General features: G+C 38.8%; 1 protein-coding gene across 1 annotated transcript in view; it reads right to left on the bottom strand.

Annotated features, from left to right (window-relative positions):
- The window catches only part of LOC149288609 (armadillo-like helical domain-containing protein 3), a 48,912-nt gene that overhangs the window by 5,582 nt on the left and 17,179 nt on the right, over positions 1–26,151 (bottom strand). Inside the window, exons 16-23 of the mRNA XM_089491545.1 lie at positions 24,509–24,574; positions 23,704–23,773; positions 22,261–22,321; positions 15,109–15,197; positions 11,212–11,294; positions 10,633–10,759; positions 8,903–8,978; positions 3,502–3,580 (exon numbers count right to left, since the gene is read on the bottom strand). Coding sequence (XP_089347671.1) covers positions 3,502–3,580; positions 8,903–8,978; positions 10,633–10,759; positions 11,212–11,294; positions 15,109–15,197; positions 22,261–22,321; positions 23,704–23,773; positions 24,509–24,574 — 651 coding nt within the window. The remainder of the gene's footprint in view (positions 1–3,501; positions 3,581–8,902; positions 8,979–10,632; positions 10,760–11,211; positions 11,295–15,108; positions 15,198–22,260; positions 22,322–23,703; positions 23,774–24,508; positions 24,575–26,151) is intronic.

Raw genomic sequence — 26,151 nt, 5'->3', positions numbered from 1 at the left:
TACACAGCTGTAGTTAAAGTGATCCAGTAATCTGGTTTGATGTATGAGACTGTAGAGGAGAAACATATTACATAGCAGTGTTGTAAGGAAATCTATAGGTTTATATAGGCTGGATGCACTTACCGCACGGTAACCTGTATTGCAGCAGCTCAAGTGTCTCTGATTCGGTGATGTCACGGAGTAAGTCAAAAGGTACTCTCTTTCCTGTGTCATTTATTCATGTGCATACAATTATAGTATAGTATATATAATTATATTTTACTCATGCTGTGGACCACTGTGCATGACTGAGGCACGAAACAGATAAGCCTACCTTCACTTTAGATAAATCCCCATTACCTGCATCTTTCTGAAAAATACACATCCTTAGAAAAACTGTTGTGTGAGATAAAATCTTCATTGAATCCAGCACTGAAACCCATCTATTGTGACGGTATAGCTATCCAAAATCATTCATTTCCCAAGATCACAGACAGTGCACGTACAACACAACTGTGATGTTTGCTTTGAAAACCCCTAAATCAGCCCAGGAAGGAAGAAGTAACAGCCTTTCCCGTGTCTTGTGTTTATTTATTTGCAGACTACATATATACTTCTCTAGAAACAGAGAGCACTTTGACCCCGAGGTTCCTCTCTTTAGAACTTATCTTTACGTTAGTAGGGGGGGCTGATAATTTGGAATGTGAAATTTACTCTTAGCTAAGTGAAGTTATTCGATGACCGCTTCCTTCTATATCTGAATGGTAAATGCCCCTCAAAAATCACACAGATCAAATAAGATAATCATTCAAAAATGGTTAATGACTATATACACATACAAAATAAATAAAATAAATAAAAAAGTAAAAAACTTCCCCAATAAAACAGCCTAAGGAATATTTAGAAGCAGAATATAATCTGTTTATTTGCATTGCTGTATGTCCCCTCATTTTTGCCTGTTGTCCATAGAAGAAGCCTTCAAGGAACGCAGCCAGCTATTGCCAAGTTTGCTCCCAGTAACACTGCAAGGATATTCTCTGCCGAGAGCCTAAAGCAGACTGTTAGACACGCTGAGAATATTTCCCCTTAGCAATACGCCGTGCTCAAGAAATAAGTACAGAGTAAACAAGCTAGAATCTTGTAAAATGTAAAGCGACAATATGTTTCAGGTTCAGAGTACTCTTTTGAAAAAAGTTTACAAAAACTCTAAATTTACCATGATCGAATGTGGCTGAATTATTCAAAATCTTGAGTAGAAAATGCTCAAAAATGAACCTGATTGTCAGAAAAGAATCACCATGGAAAGCCCCCCCCCCCCAAAAACAAAACAACTTAATGTGGCCACGTAGTTTAAATATTGTGTTTAAATATTTCAGGGGTCAGAAAAATAATGTATTTTCTTTTAATGTCTTTACATTCACCAAAAATCTAATCATGCTAACAGCACAAGATGGTCTGCATGTTTTCCCAAAATAAGACTTTGTTTCCTCAACTGGAAGGGCTTATATAATAATGTTTTATCTTCCTTGTGAGATTAAAAATATTGCTCGTGACCTTGAAGTTGAATTGCAGGAAGAAAATGACAAAACATGGAACTTGTAGTTGCCTCTGGAAACAACAAATTATGAAGAATTGATTGCATAGATGTGAACTGCCTGTGGACGTTGCAACCAGTCATTGGTCTGATACATAGGCGCTGGTCGTGGTTGTTAGCCTAGGACTCCTCCATCAGGGTGCACACATGATCTAAATAGGAGGCTTTCATATGCAATGGCTTATCTAGGTTGGAAAAGTATCCTTCCACTTTTACACCTCTGCGCTCTTATCTTTCAAGCTGTTACGCCATAATGGAAATAGCTGCCACTGTCACCGAGGGCCCAATTATTAGTAATTGGCAGCTCAGGAACCTGTCCATCTGTTCAACTACCAGATCATTGAAGGCAATTCCATTTTCTAATAGATTAGTGACTGTTACAAAAATCCTTTAAACTGACAACAGAAAGACGGGCTCGTGAAGATTTCTGCATGGGTGGATCTATCTGGAACGCACAGAGACCATGTATGACGTGTGTCGCTGGACAAAGCATGTGAAATAATATTTCTGTGTTTCATGTTTTGTGAGGGAAGCAGAGGGAATATTGGTGATGCTCCAAGCAAAAGGCTCACTTTAGATTCAGAAAACTGGAGTCTAAACCCTCCCTAGGACTCTAGGACCCTAGCTTTCAAAAGTTTCCTATGATTTAGATTGGAGACTTTGGGTAACTTAGCCTCTAAAAGTGTGGATGATCTAAAGCGGCTCTCCAGCAATCTTGCCCAACTCCACCTGCCTTGTGCTGACCCACACATAGAGAAAGGCTTGTGGGGTTGAATTTAATTAATCAGTTGTTAAATTCATGTTAACAGCTGATTGATTAAATAACCATAGAGAAGGTTCTCCTGTGCTCCCAATTTACTGCCGATACATTCGCAGACTGCGGTGTGGCTCGCGGGTTACATATGAAAAGGACAAACCCTCACAGTTCTCTCAGTCATAAGGACAGAATGTGAAAAGTGCTGACTAAATTAAAGGCTGATTGCTCACTGTGACATGCTGCAACAATGTCTACGGAAATGTAACGAATAATCTAGCCTAAAGTGTGACCGCAAAGCAAAAATGTCACGCTGTCCTTCCAGCTAATCTGCTACCATACCAGGGAACGGGAGCCAAGACAGTGCAAAGCACTGACCTCGTACACACCATCCGACCACAAAATAAATAAGAATAAAAAGTCTGATGCTCCTAATCTGCTAATTATCAGCTTGAATATTCAGTAATAGTAATTAGGCAGCTGTCAGCAGGACCTTTCAGGTAGCGTGAATTCTGAAGAGTTCAATGTTAAACCCAGGGGGAACGTGTTAGTTGAGGAGTCGTATCAATGACCTCCCAACGTGTTTAGGATTTATTTTCAGAATTTTTATGCAAACACAGTATTTATACAATCTGCCCACGTGGAGCCCACACTGCAGGAAGACGTGATATGTGGGTGCAATGAGCTGCTCAAATAACTGCGATTGGCCAAATTTGCTAATCACGGCGATCACATGACCAGGAACATTACTATTTTATGAAATTGTCTTGAATTATAGGCAGCATGATCCATCCCACCCTTACCCAAAATCATGACGTAACAGCAAGCTGCATTTGTAACACACTGGTTATTATAATCCAGGGATGGTCTTATGAAATACACTGAACCGTGAGGGTAAAAAACAATGGATCTTGTGGTGCTTCTTAGTAGTTCACAGTATTTGAGAAGCAGCACAAGACCCGCTTTTCAAGCATTTATTTCTAATATTGCTAGCTCACAAAGGCAGATCTTTTTAAAAGACTCACATCGTTAACTGAATGTTCTTTAATCTTTGTCTTCAACTGCAAAGATCACTGCCAAACAGTACTCCGAGTAAAAGCTTTGCTACAAATTACACGAGAAAAAAAATCTTGCAACTGAGAAGAAAAAAAAATACGGATAATTTTTGGCTTACCTGTTCCTCTGATAATTGTGAGATGTGATTCACAGCTGCATAGGATTCTATTTTGGGATTAAAGTGGTTTATAATGGCCCTGGAAAAAGCAAAAGAAACAGCAATTTATATAAAGACACATCCCTATCTTCTCGGTCAGAGATTATGGGTATCTGTTCTTTAAACTATTTCTATCCCCATGAAGAAATCAACACTAAATATATAGGGCTGGATGCCCTGGAGAGGATTACTAACCCCGTCCAGAAAACTAATTGGATTTACAGAGTAAGCCATGGCAAAAAGTATCCGTGAAATGTAGTTAGAAGAAAGGTTCATCAGTTAAATGTTTGATGGTTCTCTTGACGCCAGGTCTGTTTCTCACGAGGCAGGAGAGATTTATTTATACGCATCTTAAAGAGAAAAGGTATACTGGTGCAAAACATACGATAAAAAGCAAAACTTCTAAGGGACCGTCATTCGGCTTTTTGTATGAATCAAAGTGGATTTTAAAATGTAAAGTTAAAAAAAAAAGAAAAGAGCATTGAAAAATGTCTCCCACAAATTACGAGAAGGCACCGGTTTGCTCATCCAATGCAGACAAACTAATCAGCCTGAACTTAATTAAAATATAGGAATCAATATTAAGTGCTGTGCAAACATCTATCATGATCTATAATGTACATCATGTAAATACTATCTGGATTAAATGATTTGTAACCGAGAGCTGGTGACCAAATAGTTTTCTGACCTAAAATAATGTGGTTTTTTTGGGTGATACACGAAACGAGCTGGTTAATTACAGGTTACTAGAGTGAATCTTTGGACTGGATAACCGCGATTTTTTATGGTTATTTTTTCAGAAGGACATGTTCAAAAAGCGGCATGATTCCATGCTTAAATATTTGACTCATCATTTCTTCTACACGTTCGAACACCGATCGCACACACAGCGGGTGAAGATTCATGCTTCCCAGAATTGCAGCAAAGCAGCAAGATAAAGCCCTGGTATATTTAACATTCAATAAAGCAAATCTGCCAACGTGGGGCACGAAGACAGACGAGGTTCTAAAACAGAATACAGTGCGATGCCGATGAAGGTTGTTTATAAAGGCCAGAAAATGAATTAATGGCGTTTTCCCTTTGAGGTGTTGTTAGGATACTGGCACGTACGCTTATGTCATGCCTGCTCCAACTCCAAACAATCTGTCAAGTCTGGAAATGTAAACATTTATTCTCAGAGTTGCCATGTGCCTTGTAAATCTCCAAAAGGGAAGGCAACCCAAAAAGGTTGGCAGACTGATTAAAGCATCTGCACTGAATGCTGATGAACCTTTTCATGCTGCTGACACATTTTAAGGAGATTGAGGTTTGATAGATCCGTAGCTCCCAGTGCACTATTGAGTCAAGAAGTTGTCACGTTTAACCAATCGCCCCAAAAGCGTCTTCTGTCCATGCCAATAATTCGATATAGAAAATCTAGGCAACGTTCAAATCGGAGCCCCAGGGCTACCAAGTGGCAGGCAAGTTTAACGCTGACAAATGCAAAGTTATGCATTTTGGGGAACAAATATAAATGATACCATAAATTGTGTTGTGTTAGGGATATCATTAAATGAAAAGGACTTTGGAATAACTGTACACAATAATAAACGTATCAACAGTGCTGCAGGCGCCAGTAAGATATTGCCATGTATAATGAGGAAAATATTTTGCCTTTGTATAAGTCAATGGTAAGACCCCTGGATATGCAGAGCAAGTTTGGCCATTTGTTCTTAAAAAAAGGACATTATGGAGCTTTAAAAGGTGCAGAGGTGGGCTACGAAGTCAATAAGACACCTCAGTTATGAAGACAGGCTAGAATAGCTGAATTTATTAACATTAGAAATAAGGTGCGAGGCGGGGATATATTATTACACAAATATACACAGGGATAATACCAGCCGCTCTCTGATTCGTTCATTAATAGGATCGTGCAAAGGACAAGTGGTCATCCACTCAGACTCCAAGAAAAGAATTTTAAATTACAGCAACAAACAGGGATCTTTACAGTAAGAACAATAAAGACGCAGAATCCACTACCCACAAAAAGTGTGCTATCTAATGAAATGGATGCCATTAAATATGGGCAAAAAAGACTGGCAGAGATGGAATTCCCTAATTGTAACTTCAGTATTTTATTTTTTGAAACACTAATTAAATAAAAGTAAATTTTTATTGTATGGTTATAGTAATGACATAGGAAATAATCCGCTTCCCATATATAACCCCAACAATTCCCCTCATGATTTCAAACTCAAGAAGAAGAAAAAAAAACATAATTCCCAGTGGAATAGTATGTTTCTGTGATGTATTTGTTTGCTATGATCTGTACATATATATATATATATATATATATATATATATATATATATATATATATATATATATAGATGCAGTCATAAAATGTTTAATGTAATTTGTTCTCTAAATAGCAGGGGTCCTATATTTACAAAAGCGCTCCACATTGAAAACTTTAAAATGTCGCAAACACACAACTCCAAAATTTATATACCGGTATATGGAGAGGGTATCATGTCAGCCAAGCTTTGGCTTGAAAAACATGTTGACGGCCTGTACATTTGGGGCAAGCCTGATTTTTTTTTACTATCCTGGAATATCTCGAGCTGTTAGTGCGGCAATTCTCATGTGAGTAACCATATTTTGCATTTCATGTCGGAGCGTCTACTCTTAAATGAGAACATATAATGAACTGCAATTTCTCTAATGTACTATTATTCAGATGTTCCTTTTGATGTCCAAGTGCTCAGAATGGACAAGAGTCCTTGAAAATATGACAGAATGAATAAAACTTAGTATTTTTATATAAAAAAAGATGAGTCACAGCTGGAATTTTTTTTATGACAGCCTATAAAATGAATCACAATTTCAACTTCTATAAACTTTTGTAAACTATAAAAGTCTAATTAACCTCACAGTCTGATTGTAATTAAGAAGTGGAGGCATATTTTGAAACCCAGTGTTTAATTCTATAGGGGCTGTAGCGAGTGGCATAATTAATAAATACAGATTCACCAAGTAATTTGTATAAAATAATTGATCTTTCTGACGGCAGTCATTTTATCTACAACGCCCCAGGCCCGCCCCCCCCCGTTATCTCTTTCATTAACCTGTAACTAAAATTCTGTGGTTTGTGACATAATGGTTCTTCAAAAAATTAACCATGCAATCGCAGAATAGGCGAAACGTGAAGAAAATGGTATTCTAAATTACCATTCTTTGGTAGCAATGGGGAACGTTTACTAAAGAGGGGGTTTGCAGAAGAGCTGGATATTTCAATTGAGCTTCCTGTAGGAGAAGCTATTACCAGAAATATATTAGAACAAGCCACCATATTAGAACATGTGACGCAGCAGCAAGATGGCCGCTTCCACATACAGCATAATGGATGTAGTATTATTTAGAATAAACGACTGGTCACTTCAATAAAAAATAAAATGAGAAGATTGTTTCTTTAGCACTAGAAGGAGATGGAAAAGTAACTCCACTGTCAATGTCATAAGTCCAATTTCTTTCTGCAAACACTTAAGTTTCTTTTGTTACTTTCTTAGCAGAAGGGAGCCACATCTTGCATTCACGAAGAATGACTGAACTATCTTTCATTATCGGCAGATTGCAATAGTCTGACTTGGAGTGACGGCGTGCCAAAGGTCATTAATGGAAGGACACGGCTCAGTGAACAACTTAATTGAGTGATTTTGCCACCTGACGGGATTTACAAATCAGTACTGTCAACTACCTAATGGAAACCCAAGCTGCGTAGACCGGTTTCTGTGGTCCAGTTCAGGAGATTCTCCTACGTTAAAGTAAAATGGCAGAGTGCTTGTTTTCATACGAATGCATTAAAAAAGGAGCAGACATGTCATTTTTCTTTTTGACAGGATTACTCATGTGCGCAGTGTCCCTCTGCCCTGTTTAGTCTGATGGATATCCAGCGGACCAGCATGTAATCGAGTCAGCCACATGCGCGTCGCTGGAGGAGTTCAGTACGGCAAGTGCGCAGTATAAATATCCGTTACTAGCCGGATTAAATCAAAAGGCATATTAGAAGCTGCAAGGGAACCAGCCAACGAACATGGGGGGAAATAAATACCCAGCGTGTTTTTAAAATATTAAGCATGGAACTTGTTTCTTAGTAAGTAGTGGAGCCAATGGTTCCACCCGTGGATCTGTCAAATGGATAACATTTGATATGTGGAAAAAACACGTAATTTCCATTGTGTGAGAGAGAAAGATTGGGGCTGGCCACACAAAGGAGTCCCTTCTAAAGTCAGTGGGAAGAGGGGTCAAGTGGGCAAAGATAGGGTAAGTCAGTCGTAGGGTAGCATTAACACATCACTGTGAAACGCCATCTTCTTATACACTTTCTATCAAATATTAGAGAAAAATCACACTCACAACAAAATACAAACAGTTGAGTAAAAAGTTGCTGTAGAGCAGCATGTCCACATTTAAGAAACCTTACTGTCCGTATTCTACATTAGAATCTATGTTTAAAACCCAAGTGGTTCCCCATTTCACAGCATCACAGATGAAGAAAAAAAACCTCTGAACACAACAGGATTTATAACGGATTGAGAATCACCTCCTTCATAAATTATTCCTTTTTTGTTACGTGAATTCAGCTACACTGCATTTACACTTGGGTCATAGTGTGGTTTACGCCACAGTTCATGCATTATCTCCTGGCTGAAAAAGTATTAAGAGAGATTCGATCAATAAAAGATGAATGATCATTTACTGAGATACCAAGAACCATTTGTCTGCAATATCGACTTTCCATTAGATGCTGGAGCAAAAGTAATATTTATTGCATTAGGTTGTACAGGGGAAATGATAAATTTAGGCTTCACAATAAGCAATCAATGTCCAGGAACGGCTCACGTTAAAGTTTGGTCGAGAAGAGATCAGGGTTTAAATAGATGTATGTGACATGGCATAATATGGCGACACGTTCTTCACACTCTAATGATTTTAATGTTCATGAATGGCGACTGCACCCTGGTTCTGACTTTGTATCAGAACACGTCTGCTTACGGGGTCAACTAAGATTTTTACAGCTTGCGTCAAAATATTTTCTTTCCTGGCTGCAATGAAGATCAGGTTAGCTCACAAAGATCTGCTTGGCTCATTAATCCCCTAAATTACCTCCTGTGCGTTTATATTTTAAATAGAATTCATTACCTCCTCTGGTGTCGGCATAGTGTGCGTTAAGCCCGCGCATTTTAAAACCTCCTGGGTTACTGGGGGTTTTTCTGTAGCTTGTGCACAAGTCAAGGTGACTGAGAAGCAACACACATTGTCACGTACTGAGCACCATGGAACGCAGAAATATAAGATAGATAAGAAGTATAGGCTTCCCCACCTGACGTTGACCAAAGCATGCGTGACCTTGCTGGCTGGCTCCTTCCACTGGCCTGCATTGGTAGAAAGACGAAGTACTGAAAGAAAGTGAAATGAAATAGTTAGCGGCTAATACTTACTGGACAGGTAACGGAAGGAGGGTTTGTGTGTTAGTGAACCGTGCGAAACAGTGCAAAACTACATCATTAAGGGTAATATTCTGATACGTGATAGTCTAACATTATACGACAATATATTGCAGGCCTACATTAAATAAGAAACCTATGCTATGTTGGTAAACGAAGGCACCTTTGTTTTGAGCCGATTACATAACGCATCCTCTGCCAAAGGGGGGATCATTTTTTTTTTTCGGGTTAAAAATCTACCTTAATCTAAATCTGATTTAAACTCACAGGTTTCACTATAAATTCCAAATTTTCTTTTTATTGATCTATATAGCACCACCATACCCCACAGTGCATCATATAACATCTCCCTTCTTCAAACCAATAGCTATATTATTACATGATAACTATCACATAAATTATCAGAAACTAACAAGTTTCACAATAAACATCAAGTATATGGCCACCTCTAAATATAAATTTGGCTTCGACAAAACAAAATAACTTTTTTGTTTTTCTACAAAAGAAGATTTTTATTTTGCTAATATGTTCTTTCTGTCTAGGGCCTCCTCGACAGTTTGCCTTCGTTATCTGATGCGCCTTTGATCTTGAGGTGCCGTATGTGAGAGAACAGCCAAGTGGGTTCCTCACATCTTCATGAATATGCAAAGCAACTCCAATGTGGCGGCTGAGAGTGCAGGCGACGGGGTTGCATTGATAGATCACCACTCAAAATGACAAAACCTTGTGAGATCATAGCCACCGAACAGTGCATGATAGAACAAACAGAATAAACAAAAACCTGAATGCAAGAACGTCCTGAATAATATTAGAAAGCTATAAATAGTAGTTTGAGGCAGCTTTGCCCATTTTCTCAGGGATCAGTGAAGCAACGCCATGATCTGCAGCGACTCGTGTTTCAGACCTTGGGGTTGGGAGGCTACGCACCTGCCCCATATTACCACCGGCCTGTTTGATCTCTGCCTCCCCTTGTATTCACCCATCTTTCACTCATTATGAGCAAACATGTGGGTATATAATTACCAAGTAGCTCCAGCCTCTATTGATGGATTATCGCTTTATGGCTTCTTGTGCACTCAGCCTTTGGTACCTGTTGTCTGTTTATTCCTCGACTGGTTTCTGACCCCAGTCTGGGCCCTGCTACCACCTTCCATGTATAACGCTGGTTTGTATTGTGATGACATACTGTCTTCTTTGACAGCCTTGTAACAGGACACAATGGCGCCAAGCTTCAAATGTCCAGCTGCCCTGTACAGGGTCACGTGAGCCCTACAGTACCTGCACATAAGGCCCGATCTGGCTTGTTCTCCCAGCAGAAGTCACTCGATATCAATCGCATACTCCTTAGGCCACAGTGCATACGTACATGCATTCTCCCTCTGCCCCCCTAAAACCCGGCAGTGACCCATGCACGCCATTGACACAAGAACCTGTGCCCTGCATCCACCAGTGGCTTATATATGGATATAAACTGTAAAAACACTCTACCTTTCTCCTGGTGTTAAAATAACTGTTAAAAAATACATTACAACTTAGATAAAAAGCCGGCCATTTTTAAACGATCCGCATAAAACTATGTATACTGTATGATTTCGAACATTCTTACCCATTGAATAAAGGTTATCAAATATCTGGTGCATACGTATGATTTCATAATACAGCTCATCATAGCTGCTTGGAGTAGGAAGGAAGGTGTCTCCATACGTAATGAACATATTAAACAAATTGACTACCTACAGAAAGAACAAAAACAAATAAGTTAAGACCTCACTAAAAAAGGAAGCCGTGTTATAGATCCTGATGAGTCTACAACAATTGCGAGCTTTTTAACATTCTCCATTCCCTTCCCTAAATAAGTGCCACAACGGCAAGTAATCAGTGACATACATTCATTTTATTTCTTCATTCAGTACTATTAGAGAATCATTTTCTACATCATATAGGTGACAATACATTAAACAGCCTTCCTGGTAATAGCTGCCTTAATGAAGGACTGAGGTATATCTTTGACAGAGCAGCGTAAATTAAGGAACCTACAGCACAAAAAAAAAAACACTGACTAATGACCAGCAACACATGATCACCAAACCCAATGCCTCCCAGGAGCGTTAATTACCAAAGCAATCACTGTGCTATTACCCATCTATCAGCAGGCATTGTTTGGAAACACAGCCTCGATCCTTACCATAAGAATCAAGGTAAAAATGTTGTGTTTTGCTAGTAGAACAGTCTCATTAGACATGAGAAACTTCAAGAGATTTATCAGCGCTGAAATAAAAACATATACATTAATCAATTTACACACACACACAAAAGATCAAATATTTGCAAAAGCCGTAGCATGGCAGTATAGAACACGGAACGTGAAGGTATTCTGGAAGCAAATACATTATAAATATATGACTCCTGTGTTTGGATGTTCTGGCTTTCATTTGTAGTGGTTTTGTTTGAAGGTTTCTAAAGAGAATCGACAAATTGATTCCAGAACAATGAAACCCAGAGCAGGGGCCCCCGTGACCTTTTGATTATTTTTGGGCTTTGTTTATAAAACACCTACAGATTCGGCAGGGCTCCTAACAAGGGGCTGAACAGAATTACAACATATTGAATGAAATAGAGAGAAGGTACAGACACTGCTGATCTCTAGAGCTAGAGGAAAATGGGCTAGGTACAGAAGGGGGTAAATGGTTGTTATAACGGGGCCCAGTCATAGATCCAATAGCAATTAGAAAGCAACTCAAAGTCATTTGGAGACACAATGACATCACTTCCTTTGCACGGACTGTTGGGAAGTGGCAAATCTTTAATTTTATCATTCATTTGTGAAAAGAAAGAGGGGGAAATCAGGGCCAGATATGGGGTTTCATGAGCTTCATTTTATGTTAGTACTTCTTGCTTCAGAAGGAAATGTAGACTGTATGGTTAGGGCTGGGGCCTTAGTTGGCCCCATTTTTTAGCCCCTCCACTACTGCACTATTTTTTGGTTTGTGCCCATTACATAATCACTTTTCTGTGGTTTTGAATTTATTTTGGAACTGGGATAACAGATTCACTGGACCCCCAGTTTGTATGGACGGCTGCTATCTCCCTTTGATGACTTCAGATGTTCCGCTCTTTGAAGGATTGCCAAGGAGAGCCATCCTTCCTGCTGGCTTATTGGCTGGTGAAGGAAGGGATCCTATATCCCATAAAAGGGGTTTGATTCCAAAAGAGGTAGGGACTAATCTACTGTGGTTCTTCTTCAGAGACTTTTTGCAACTCTGGGACCATCTCACAATCTGCACACAGAAGTAACACATCTTGAGCTCCAATAAACCATCATCATTTTAGAGACTTCAACCTACAAAAAGATTGCCTGAACCATAACACACTAAACATGTATTTTCAATAACCAAAACCAGGAGCAGAGTTTAAGGCTTTGCTAAAATTAGTTATGCATAGTTTATCAATGGAGGAATCAACATAAATATTATGTTTTCCAAAACATGCACTGAAAGAGATTCTTAGGGCCCGGAACCTGCTGCTTTGGATAAAGATAATGTTGGCCGTACAGCTCTTTTGTAAAGTGTTAAAATAAATATTCATTAAAAAAGTCTAAGTTAAAGAACATTCTTAAATGACATGAGAGAACAAAAAGAAATCATAGAGGATGATATAAAATATCTTTCATCATACACAGCAATATTCTTGTGGACAACCAATAGGAAAATAAATATAATAGTATTATGAGTAATTTTGGAAATTACAGAATATACTCATTTCATCTATAAGTGCAAACATGCATAAACTAATGAATTCTGTTTTTATCTAATTGGAAATAATGAAGATTTAATTCCATCTGGGAACCTCATAGACAAACTAATTGGCTAAAATTCATCTTGTCATAGACTAGTGTATTTGGTATTGGCTGAAGCAACTTGGATGACTGATTGAAAAATAAACATGGGACAGAAACAGATGAAGCAGGCTCATTACTGCTGTTGAATATTACTCAAAATTGACAGACAGAAAATGAATAGTAATGACAGCCTCCAGAGAAGAGTGTTGGATCCATATATCATCACACTGGTATTAGTTATGGATGCCCTACACGTAGCTTAGATAAAGTCATATAAAAAGTGTGTGCGTGGGTGTGTGTATATATATGATATATATATATATATATACATACACACACACACACACACATATATATAGAGAGAAAGGTATTGGGGCATGTCTCTTAATTATTCAAACGAAAGGTGGGGGAGCACAAGGTCTCTAACATCCGCCAGCTCGGTGATGTTGTCATGCAGGAGTGGAAGAGGACTCTGGTGGCAACCTGTGAAGCTCTGGTGAACTCCACGCCCAAGAGGGTTAAGGCAGTGCTGGGAAATAATGGTGGCCACACAAAATATTGACACTTTTGGCCCAATTTGGACATTTCCACTTAGGGGTGTGCTCACTTTTGTCGCCAGGGTTTAGACATTAATGGCTGTGTGTTGAGTTATGTTGAGGGGACAGTAAAGTTACACTGTTATACGGGCTGTACACTCACTACTTTACATTGTAGCAGAGTGAAATTTATTCAGTTTTGTCACATGAAAAGATATAATAAAAGATATAATAAAATATTTACAAAAATGTGAGGGGTGTACTCACTTTTGTGAGATACTGTATATCTGCATTCAAATTATCAGACAGGCTCTCACATTACTCTATCATGGTTGAACACTCCTTCAACACAAAAATTCCTATATCATTCCTATAAAAAAATAAATGAACGCATACATTTACATGTGGCAAGATGCACTGGAGGCCATGCAAACTGGACTGTTATATGTTCTTTACTGGAGTTAATGGGACATGCATTTCAGCATACTTGATGGTAATTTTTTTTTAAAGGGACATGCGGATGTTCATGGCTGTAGGGGGGAATAAGAAATTAAACTGGCTGTTATATGACAAGCTGAGGCTCTGAGCAACAAAAGAAACAGAAGCCTTCTGAAAATAAACTGGTTCTGGTACAAGAACATCTTTCTAAATATTCTGTCCCTTTAAACACAGGACACCTACATATTCATTATTCAGGATATCTTCTGAACGACTATTTTCTATATTTTTATATAATAGGTTTAAATGGTTTTGCTGAAGCCCTATTAATCATGTACAAGGGGTCCGGTGCCAGCCCATGAGGAAGACGATGCTGAATTGGATCTACGGACACCAACAACTTTTCCTGCTCTTCTACTACCTACTTAGGAAACATTAATTGGTATCCTACTTACAAAAGAAAGGCGATTACCTTTAATAAATTAAATTCTTAATAATAATAATAAAAAAGGGAAGCCAAAGATATACTATTAATTAACAGATCTTGGGCGAAAGTCATCAGAGAAGTGATTTGAAGCCATCTTTAATGACAGTTAAGATTAATGATGGAGTGAAAATAGCATCACATTGTGGTAGCCTCATATCAAGTCATACAACATACAAAAAGTCACATCAATCAAAGAGGACTACATACTGATATCATAGACAACCACTGCAATCTCCAGGTCTCCATGAAACCAATGACTACTCAATCATTCAAACAAATCAAAAAGGAATTATATCAATAAATATATATTTACAGAAACACTGCATTTGTATCCTAATAATATGCCATTTTGCACATTATATTCATGCCCCTAGAACTAGACATTTGGGCTGCAACAACTAATAGATAATGAAAATTTTTGTCAACGATTTTCATTACCGATTAGTTGAAGGATCAATTTATCGTATTTGCTTCAATATATGACAAGTTTTTTTCTGAGCAAATGCTCTGAAAAATAGCCCTCGTCTTATATTGGAGGTCATTTTATAATATAATAGAGGTCTGACTATAAGACTAAGATCGGGATCCCCTGCAGCACTGCAGGGGACCTGGATCCTCCTCTCTGGCAGCTGCTGGACATCTGAGCAATGCGCGCAGACAACCTCCACTGCCGCCCAGCACTTCCACTGGGGCTTCTATGATGAAAAAATAATCAGCCAACTAATCAATTATGAAAATAAATGTTAGTTGCAGCCCTACTGGACATTGTAAAGTATTACTCACCGGACCAAAGTTCTCGCCAAGTGTAATGAAGTCTCACTCTGCACTTCTTCTGATAACACAAAAGCTTGTGGATTATTTGAATACAGCGTCTGGGGAAAAAATGATAAAAACTTGAATGGAAGAAAAAGTGCTCTCTAGTTCAAATTTACCAGACAGGCGGGTATAAAAGAATCGTGTCCTTCCTAACAGACTTCACCGTTTGGTTGTCTCAGCACCTTATAAGCCGTTGTGCCCCACGATTATTGAGCATTTCCAGCAGAGTAGATGGAACAGCAATTTTAAACCAGTTAATATTTTGTGTCTTGACATTACTTGTAAAGTATTGAGAAATAAACAGAATAGACAAATTACCATTATTTCAGCTTAAGGTTCACTTTCCACGCAATATTACGTTTGTTTGTCAATACATTTGTTTTTGGACACAGACACTTATGCAGAATTATTTAGTGAATGCAAATTTCATCCATTAAAATAACATGAAATGGATCAGGAATACAGCACGTCGTCGTTATGTTGTAAATGACTATTTTAGCTGGAATCGGCCAATTTTTAATGGAAAATCTTCATAGGTGTACAGAGGCCTTTATCACTCCCATCACTCCTGTGTTCCAATGGCCCTTTATCACTCCCATCACTCCTGTGTTCCAATGGCCCTTTATCACTCCCATCACTCCTGTGTTCCAATGGCCCTTTATCACTCCCATCACTCCTGTGTTCCAATGGCCCTTTATCACTCCCATCACTCCTGTGTTCCAATGGCACGTTATGTTCACAAAGTTTTATAGGCTAATTGGTCCATTGAAAACGGCTATGTAACCCCAAACATTTGAACGTTCGTGTATGTAAATCCCCAAACACTCACCCCCAGGGCTTGCTGAATTCACAGACATTCAGTTACCAGCCTTTGGCATAAGATTCAAAGGGATTCATCCAAATGCATGAATAGAAGCAGATATATGCTTACTGGTAAAGGGGTATTTGTTTATTTCCCTAAGAAAGTGCATCTTTCTGTGTCCAGAACATTACTGACACAGGCACACAAGTCTCCATCTAACTATTGTTTGTCACTGCTTCCCCCGAAACTAAAGAGATACCGATTAATTCAATGGATAATGGGGAGTCCAGGCATACAGTTATAGATGTACAGTATCAGAATCCATAATATCGCCACTTCTTTTTAAATACTGTCCCAAAGGACATGGTCTCCGTTTACTGAGAATTATGTGGATTCCTAGCTCACGGCATAATTTATAAAGCTCAAACAGACTTAATCGTTATGGCTGATATATGTGCTGTACTTTTTACCTCGACCCCTGAAAGCAGCACAGAACACATTTGGAAAGAGAAGTGTCATTCTTTGGGATGAAGACAGATGGAGGGTGCGTGAAGGTTCTACTTCTAGGTTACAATCATTAGTGTTAATAATTCATCCTGCTTATTACAGTCACCTCACACACTTACATGCGTTACAGAATATGCATTAGAATAGAACTGGAAAGAAAACTAAACCCCTCTTCAAACCATTACCGGCTCCTAGGTGTCAAACCTGAAATATTTCTGAATATGAACTTCTGACGATTAAAAAATAACATAATACATATATATTCTATTCCCTATGGTAAGTACACACACACATTATATATATATATATATATATATATATATATATATATATATATATATATATATATTTATTTACCATAAAAAACCTGTACAGTGAGGGTATAATGAAGGCTTCTTTGAGCTCGTAGAACTGGGGAGAACTCGGCTGTGTCTCAAGTTGGGGAGTTTCGTTTGAACGGAGATTCCAATGCCGGTAACAAACATGGAAAGTGTTATGTAGACGTACTCAAAAAGAATAACAGTTGTATTTGCAATGGCTTGATAAGTTTCAGAAGTGGTTTATTGGGCTACGCTATGGATTAGCCCATTACAATATGAACTCAAATGTATATGTTATTTAAACACTTCGTGAAATCTCTACCATATATTAGAACGTGAACTAACTACAGCTTCAAAGTATCAAGGGGCACGAGGATCAGGGACTTTTATAAATGTAGGAATAGACTTCTGCAATCAGAGGCATGTCGCATAAGTGGAACAGAATTGGTAGAGGTTAAACACAATGAGGGAACGTAAGCATGCATGGGACGGGCATTATAAACAGACATCTATCCATTCAAAACAGTTTTACCTTTAGATCTATCTCTACATCCATTTGTGATGAATTACTGCTCTTTAACCCCTTCGTGACAAAGGCTGATTTTACTTTTTGTACCCTTCGTGACAATGGCCGTTTTAACATTTCTGCGCTGCTCGTGTTTACTGTAATTTTCTTCTTTCCCGTTTACTGAACCCACACACATTATATATTTTTTTCAGGACAAGAAGGGCTTTCTTTAGATGACATTGTTTTGATTGTATCATATTATTTACTATTAAAAAAGTATAAAATATGGTGAAAAATTTAGAAAAAAATGACTTTCTAACTTTTAGTTGAAAAATCTTTTACTCATCTATAAAAGGTAATGAAAAAACCTGCTAAATAGATTCTACTATTTGTCCTGAGTTTAGAAATACCCAATGTTTTTATGTTTTTTTGCTTTTTTCTACACATTATGGGGCAATAAGTACAGGTAGCGTCTTGCTATTTCAAAGCCATTTTTTCCAAATCTGGTAATTCTTCCCCCCATGTGCCATTTCGGGTATATTTGAAGCCGGCCAATGCAATTTACCCCATCAAGTCATATATTTTTGAAAACTAGACAGCCCAGGGTATTCCAAATGCTAGTATTTTAACCCTTTCCAAGCACTAATTCTACCATCAGCCTTTGTCAAACTTTATTGTGGTAATTTGTTTGCATTTGTTTTGTCACACACATTTTACTTCAGGTATGAATTAAAAGGTTCTCGTATATGTCACTATCACAAAACACCCCAATATGTGTTCGGCAACATCTCCTGAGTACAGCGATACCTCACATGAATGATTTTGCCTGGCTGTTTGGGGGGCAAAAGGGCCACATTTGGGACATGCGCATTTTTCAATGTTGAACTTTGGCATTTGGGGATCCACTGCCCATGTCCTATTTGGTACATCTTTGAGCCGGGCCATTTCAGTGTGCCCAACAAAACCCATATATTTTTGAAAACTAGACACCCCAGGGTATTTTAACTCTTTGCATGCACACATTTTACCACCAAAAGTTTGCAGTAGTATTCTTTTGTGTGTATTTTTCCCCCACACACCTATGTAATGTATGAATTTACAGCTCCTGGTATATGCCGCTGTCACACGACATCCCAATATGTGTTCAGCAACATCTCCTGAGTACAGTGATACCCCACATGCATGGGGTTGTCATTTTTTGGGGGAACTAAATGGCCACATTTGGTACGTGTGCATTTTTCTAATTGGAAATTAAATGTGTGGCCATCCTTCCCCCCTTGTTAATTGGGACATTGTTGAACCCGGCCAATTCAATTTACCCCATCAAATCATACATTTTTTTAAAAGTAGACACCCCATGGGCATTTAATATGCCAGTATTTTAACTCTTTCCATGCGAGAATTGTTTTAAGCTAATGTGCTAATTTTAGGACTTGCTCACAAAAATATATTTTTTATATATATATTTTATTTTTTTTTGCCTTTTTTTAAAAAACATTTAATTTTTTTTTTTCAACTTGAAGGTTCCCCTGATAGTGACATCAGTGGGAAATTATTTTTACTGTTTTTTTTACTATTTTTTTCTAATTATTATTAATTTTATTTTATTTTTTAATTTATTTTTACTAATCACACTGTGATTAGAAAGCTGGGCTCCATTGACTTGCATGGTTGAATGCAGTACCTGTATTCAACCTGCAAGTGGAGCCAGAGTTCTCTAGAGGGTCTGGAGACCGTCTAGCGAACTTTTTCATCTTTATTATTTTTTTTCCCGGGCCGCCACCATCTTGCTGATGGCGAAGATCACCGGCAGCTGCGGCTGTGACCGCTCTCCGGAGCGGTCACAGTCCATCTAGAGGTAAGTGTTTGGTGTCGCTGGATGCCTCCTGAGCGACACCATTTAAGTTTAGGAGGTGATCGTTGATCGCCTCCTTAACGCTTTTAAAACGGGCGTCTGCGTTGTTGACGCCCCGGGGAGGGGCCAGAGATGGCCCCTGGTGCCGATCGTGGCGTTGCTGAATGCCTCGAGGTCAAGGCATTACAGCAACGCCATTTGGGTGCAGAAAGCGAACGTAGATCGCTTTCTGCACCCGTTTAAAGACGTGCCGGTTCTGGCACGTCATTTGTCGTAAACGACTTGTTTTTCCGTGTCGTGCCGGAACCGGCAATTGTCATTAAGGGGTTAAAGAGGAATGCCCAGCACATTTTTAATACAAGTATCACATTTCCAAACTATTTTATAGCTATTTTTAAAATGGTTCTAGTTTTTAGATAATATTTGCGTATTTATCATGTGTATTTGTTTTAGCTCTGTTATGTTAGCCTAATTGACTAAACAAACACACTGACTCACTATCACACTGACTATGGTAAACAGCAGAATGGCTCGGTTTAAATCACCCAGCAGGAATCTATGATTACTGCTAGTCTATGGCGGAACAGACGTCATTAACATAAAGAATCAGCTCAGTGTGGTGGTTGAGCAGGGAAAGTTGCTCAAAATGTCACATGGCTAACGACAATGGCCGCCTCCAGGTCTGCAGATAAAGGGAGTTTATTGGAACATGGGACTTCGCCTTTAATTTCCATTTACTGCGCAAATCTTCTGGTTCCTGCACCCCCAATGTCAAGTATTCAACACACGAGCGCCTTCCATCTGCTACACACTCCACGCAATAGTGCCTGCCGTACGCGGAGCATTATATGCTGCCATCTGTCAGTGCTGCATATTGATGCTATATGATCATTTTTACTGGTCAATAAGTCTAATAACCAGTAAACTAGAATTGTTGGAGATGTGCGCGCACAGACACACACTACCACTAAATGTTCGGAGTCATGGAAAACAAGGAAATCACTAGCTATAACAATTACAAAAGAGTTTTCTAACAACCAATTAGGTTGGACCAATTGGATCAGCCAACGTGGAACACAGGAGTGATGGGAGTGATAAAGGACCTCTGAAGCCTATGAAGATCTTCCATTAAAAATCAGCCGTTTCCAGCTATAATAGCGATTTCTCAGGTTTCATGTTGATTAACCGGGATCAAATATTAAACCAACCCCCGAAGGACCTGAATTAGAGAACCATGTTATGCAAAAATGATTAAATAAAAAGTGCAAAGCCATACCAACCCCATATGTTATGCGCAGACTTTTGCACTCTTAAAGGCTGAAGGCGGCTGGAAAATCATATAAAAGCAGAACACCGCCAACTGAGATCACGCTGTCTCTCTTATTGATTTCTAATGCTGTAGAATCGCATATACCCCTTTACCTCTTAGTAATAACTTAATTAAATATATATGTTATTGCATGTTAGTGTATATTTGTGGGTTCTGGCAAGAGCTTAAGGTTAAGCACCCCACATACCACACAGGTGCCTCATTAATGGTGGTTAGAGAAGGCATTAAATTGCACACTCCAAAATCTTGAGGAAAGCCTCCACATCGGAGAGCAGACTGTTATAGCAGAAAAGTAGGGGCCAACTCCATATTCATGCCCATGATTTTGGAATGGGAAACCCAACAAGCTCATAACCATTTCTTTTCAAAAGTTTAGGGTATCTGAGCCACAGTCTACAATAGTCATGTACAACATCAACAACGTCTGCGCTGTATTTCTGATCCATTTCATGTTATTTTTATGGACAAAATTTGCTTTTCTTTCAAAAACAAGGACATTTCTAAGTGAGCCCAAATGTTTGAAAGGTAGTGTGTGTATAAGGCAAACAAATCTGTGAGGGAGAGGCAGCAAAATATAAAAATAATCAAACTATTGAATTCACTCAACGATTACACGGGACGCTTATTACACGTGTGTGACGCTTTCAGCCAAATGCATCTCCCTGCGCATGATGCACTCACCTGCAGTCAGCTCCAGCGCTGAACGCTGAGTGGAGGAGTGCGCATGTGACTGCGCATGTGCAAAGTCTTCTCGTTTTCATTGGGAACAGCTACTGCTACTGATTGGCTGAATAAGCTGTTAAACAGTGACAGGCATATTCTTCCACTGATTTCATTGGAAGTCATTTACCACCACTGATTCGCAGCTTAAGCAGCCAATCAGCAGCAAGAAAGTTCAGATCACCAACGAAGTAGTATCATTTTGGAAGAATGCATATTAATTAACTCTTAGATTGCTTTCATGAGCGTTGCTTTATAGTAGGGGTGTCAGCGACATTAAAGTGTTTAAAGTGTTTTCTGCTGTAGCGCTGATGCAGGACAATACCTCACTACTCTGCCCAACAGGTGAACAGCCCATCAGGCCAACGTGTAGGAACCAAGCAGTGCTGCACAGTATTTTAAATGCGGGGAAGGTAAGCATTCCATAAAGAAACTTCCCTCTTAATGATAAATGGGGTCCTTGTAGCATGCTTACCAAATTGCATGTCTGCTCCACAAGCTTAGACGGGTGCTTAGTAAACATTTTTAAAAACATGCTTTTTTGTATACAGCTAGATGACTTTGCAACTCATTCACATTCATGGGCGAAAACAAGACCAATTTGGTTGTGCTATATAATTACGTTACATATCAATTAAATAAAAGCTATTATATCCTTTATAACCCAGTCTGCCTTTTTTTGGTTCCTGCTAAAAACTCAAACCTTATTTGCATCTTGGATTGTCTGACCTTTAGCTTGCTCAATGCATGTCCCATATTTACATTACGTATATACTGTGTTGACCTTTACCACTTCTCCTGGGAGTTTCTACCACCGTTCTAGGACATTGTTGATAGAACGAATGTCCTTCTGTTACATCGTAGCCTCTGACCCCGTGGTGTTCTATTACGGCATGTTCCGAACACCTCTTCTTCTTTAAAACAAACTTCCCGCTTGTGCTTTGTTAAATCCCTTCATATATCATCCTTAATCAATTGCTGGCAGAGCTCTTGTAATATATCTGAAAGCGCAGCCACCTCTAGCCCCCTGACCACTGACTCCACTATGAGTTTTCACTGCAACTTTGTATTACTTACATGTAGAGATCCATAGGAAACTCCTTCATCATATGAGTCACAATGAATTCCACCATCAAATCTAGAAAAGCAATTAAGTGCTTGTTAGTTTGTGAAGAGAAGCCTTATATTTATGACAGGGATATATCAGTATGGCATGCGGTAATGAACAAAGGGGCACGGGCTGTACTTTTTCATTTTTATTCTTGCCTCGTAGTTATATATATGACCCGTGCTCTGCTTTTTTTATTTTTATTTTAAAATGTAATACAATCTCAGAAAAGCATTAGAGTCATAAACTCCCAGCTTCCATCCGAAGGAGGAGGTGAATGATCTCCATGGAAACTGAAGCAGCTAAAAATAACGGGAGTCTATATCAAGCCTACCTGTGTTTCTGTGAATGAACCATTCATTGCCCAATACAGAGACACAGCACGAGAAGCCATTGTGCCCACAGTGATTGCCTGTTCCCTACTGACGGCAATTTATCAGACCCTGCTGTAATCTTCTTCTTCAGAAGCACATAACCTTTCCAGATCGTCGTTGCAAGCACCAGAAGGATATATAGGAAGCTGTTCCAAATACTTATTTATAGACAATGCTCCTTGGCACGTCTGCCTCAGCTTGCCCGGCTATTTTCACTTTCAATAAAACCCAGAATGAAATGAATGAGCAGTCCCTCTGTAATAACGGAATTTAGTTTTATGCATATGCCGATGTGCTGTGAACCTCCAACATGACAGCACGGCACCATCCACCATGCTTTGTGTCTCTGGGCTGAGCTGAAATTGAATGATGGAGCCCAAGAGCGCAGTTGGAAACCCATTGACACAAGGAGAACGAGCAGAAATAAGGCACCAGAGGGGTTACATCCAGCAGAGAAGCTCTTAAGAACCAGCAAGCCCAGTGAAAATCCGGAAACTAGACAGGATACTGAGATTGGAAAAATGCAGCATATCATGGGAAATAACCCGTGAAATAGCTAGAGGCAAATACATCTTTAAAATATATATTTATGAATATAAATATGATAAAATAGTAAAACATTAATATTTATATATTTACTCGGCAAAATGCTATCCATTTATATGGCTCCAGACTGTGTATATGATCTATATACCGTATTTCCTCGATTATAAGACAAGGTATTTTTCAGAGCAAATGCTCTGAAAAATACCCCTCATCTTATTCAGAGGTCTGATTACAAGACCAAGATCCAGAAGCCCTGCAGCGCTGCAGGGGACCCGGATCCGCCTCTCCACAGACAACCTCCGCTGCTGCCTTTTCCTCTTGGGCTTCTATGACTGAGAGCCGGCATCACATGACCTTCCGGTGCTCCACCATAGAAGCCCTGGTGGAAGTGCCGGCAGCAGCGAAGGTTGCTCAGACCTCCACCGACTGCCCCACTAGGAGTCTGAAGCATGGGTCACAAGTAAATGGATGAACTGAATTCAACTTACTTACCCAGTACGGCACACACCAGGGGGCGGCATGGGATGCTTTTTTCAGCTGGTTTTTTCCTGTGCCTCATGGGCTGGATTATGATTACAGAAAAAAACACAATAATTTAAAAGCAAAAACAGAGGAGAAGAGATGTCTAAAAGTGTCATATTGAACATTCCTAACCACTCGCTAACACTTGACTAGAGAAAGGCAATTTTCTGTTATAATGGAGAGATAAAGCTGCAAGGAACAGTCTCTTTAGGTCAAAGTTTTTATTAATATTATATGTTGTTGCCTGAAATAACGAAACCTCTGTCATTCAAATGTGACTCTAAAATCCTTATTTCTTATAGAAAAGAATTTTTTGGTTACTTCTTGCCTGCTTCCAAGGAAAAAAAAAGTCGTGAGTAGTTCTGAAGAATGTCAGGACCTCAGGATAATACTATTGTAGAAATATAATTAAACCTAGAATAGCGGACCCACCACTTGTCTGATGGCTACTTGACCAAAGAGTGTCTCTCCAATTTAAATAACATCCTTGTATAGTAACCGTAGGAATAGGACACGGTCCCAGAACTCAAGGAGCTCTGTGAGCTACAAGGAGGTCAACAGTGGAGTAGATTATGCCTGAAGAAGATCCTGGAATAGTCTTGAAGGTTTACAATCTAATGCAATTCAGTTAGCCTATAAAGGTTATCATCTTTACTAAATTTGCTCATTTTCTTTTCGACGAAACAATCGGATACACTTCTATCGCAGTCAGAAGATTGATCACAAATATTTATCGGCCCTGCATATGAGCATCTTCTCTACAAACAACACTCACCATTCTGTGAAGGTTTACGCGGAAATTCATGTTGTCATCGTGTAAGAACGCGTTGGCATATTGGTCCTGTGTACAAACACACAGAGCAGACGCGCTTTACTGGCTGATCGCTAAACAGACAACATTCTGTGATAGCATGTGCTACTTTCTGACAGACGCTTCAGAGTTACTGGGCAGCTGTCATCCGGAATGAAACATTTTGCGGCCTCTAATCTCACAGATTTACGCCGAGCGTCTCATTATACCCGTATATACACTGGACAGATTCTAAATAATTAATGCTTCAGAATAGCTATGGCTTTCAAGACAATTACATGTATAAAAAGGAAATAAGAATTTATTTATTTTTTCCACCCCACAGAAAAATACTGAAAATATATCAATTAGTCAGTGATTCCCTCAAGCCCCAATTCTTCAAAAGATGAATATATGATATATATAAAAACCAATTTATTACTTAAATTACAGGGGTATGGAAGACATTATGTGACATTTTCAAGTAAAAAAATAAAACCTCTAGCTTTAACAGACTGATCGGATATCCCTTGCATTAATCCAGATGAAGATACACAAAATCCCATTTTTAATTAACATTTTTGCCCAGAAAGGGGGACATTTTCTTGTGGTTCTAGGGACAGTCAGAGTAATGGCTGTATCAACAACATTTAATGAGGAACCGTCGCCACGTTTTTAGCTACACTCAATTAACTAAAACAACCTTTAAAGCGTGTTGGTTTTTTTTGGCAATGACTAATTGTTTTTTGAGATTTTTAGACTGAAAGTCAACCTCAAGGACATGGGGAGGAAGGGCTGACTTTATCCACTCGACTTCTGCTCTGAGGTTTTCTCCCTTCATGCTTATGCTTCGAGCAGGAGTTAGGATTGGTAATGCATGTTGCTCTAAGGTTTAAACCCCAATAAGGAAAAGTTACCATTATTGGGTACTCAATAAATTTAAATAAAAAAATGTTAACATACGCCATATTCCAATAACCGGCGCTTCATTGTGTTATCAAAAGCTTTAAAAAACATATAACCTGTGCTGCTTCCCCTTTAAACGATTTAGAGACGATCGTTTAAAGGGGAAGCATATTTTACGATTTAGGTAAAATATATATTTTGGGGACTGAGCTGATTCTTTGTGGCAATGCTGCTTGTCCAATGAAATCCTTCCCTCACCATACGTAAAGTCATTTTCTTTGTTGATTAAAACTAAGCCATTCTATTTTACCGCAAGACAATACGATAAATTGCCTGAGTTAGACTAGATAACAGAAAATATACATTTTGTAACGGTTTATTAGTTAAAAATAAATAAATAAATGGTGGAATAAGTAGATTAAATGCCATATGATCCAATGTAGGTACCAGAGAAAGGTCCCAATGAACTGCTGCTGGACCAGTGGCCGATATATATCCATAACATACACGTTTCTGGTATAAATTCCTGAAACGCAGTGTTATCCTGGCAGTCTGCCATTACCTATGGCATCTATTTAGAAAGATTTACAAGACTAATTAGCTCGGAAAGACTGCCATCTTACATTGGCTTTCTTCAGCTCATTAGATTCCAAAATTTAAGAGCTTTAATCAGCAGACATGTTTTGGGCTTCTGTCAACAAGTAATACACCTGTTTTATTAA

This window comes from Sceloporus occidentalis, unplaced genomic scaffold (genome assembly GCF_023333645.1).
Source record: "Sceloporus occidentalis isolate IW3139 unplaced genomic scaffold, rSceOcc1.0.p SCAF_50, whole genome shotgun sequence".
Taxonomy (NCBI): Eukaryota; Metazoa; Chordata; class Lepidosauria; order Squamata; family Phrynosomatidae; genus Sceloporus; species Sceloporus occidentalis.
Note: the sequence above shows the minus strand (reverse complement) of the source record. Positions and strands in the feature narration are given on the sequence as shown.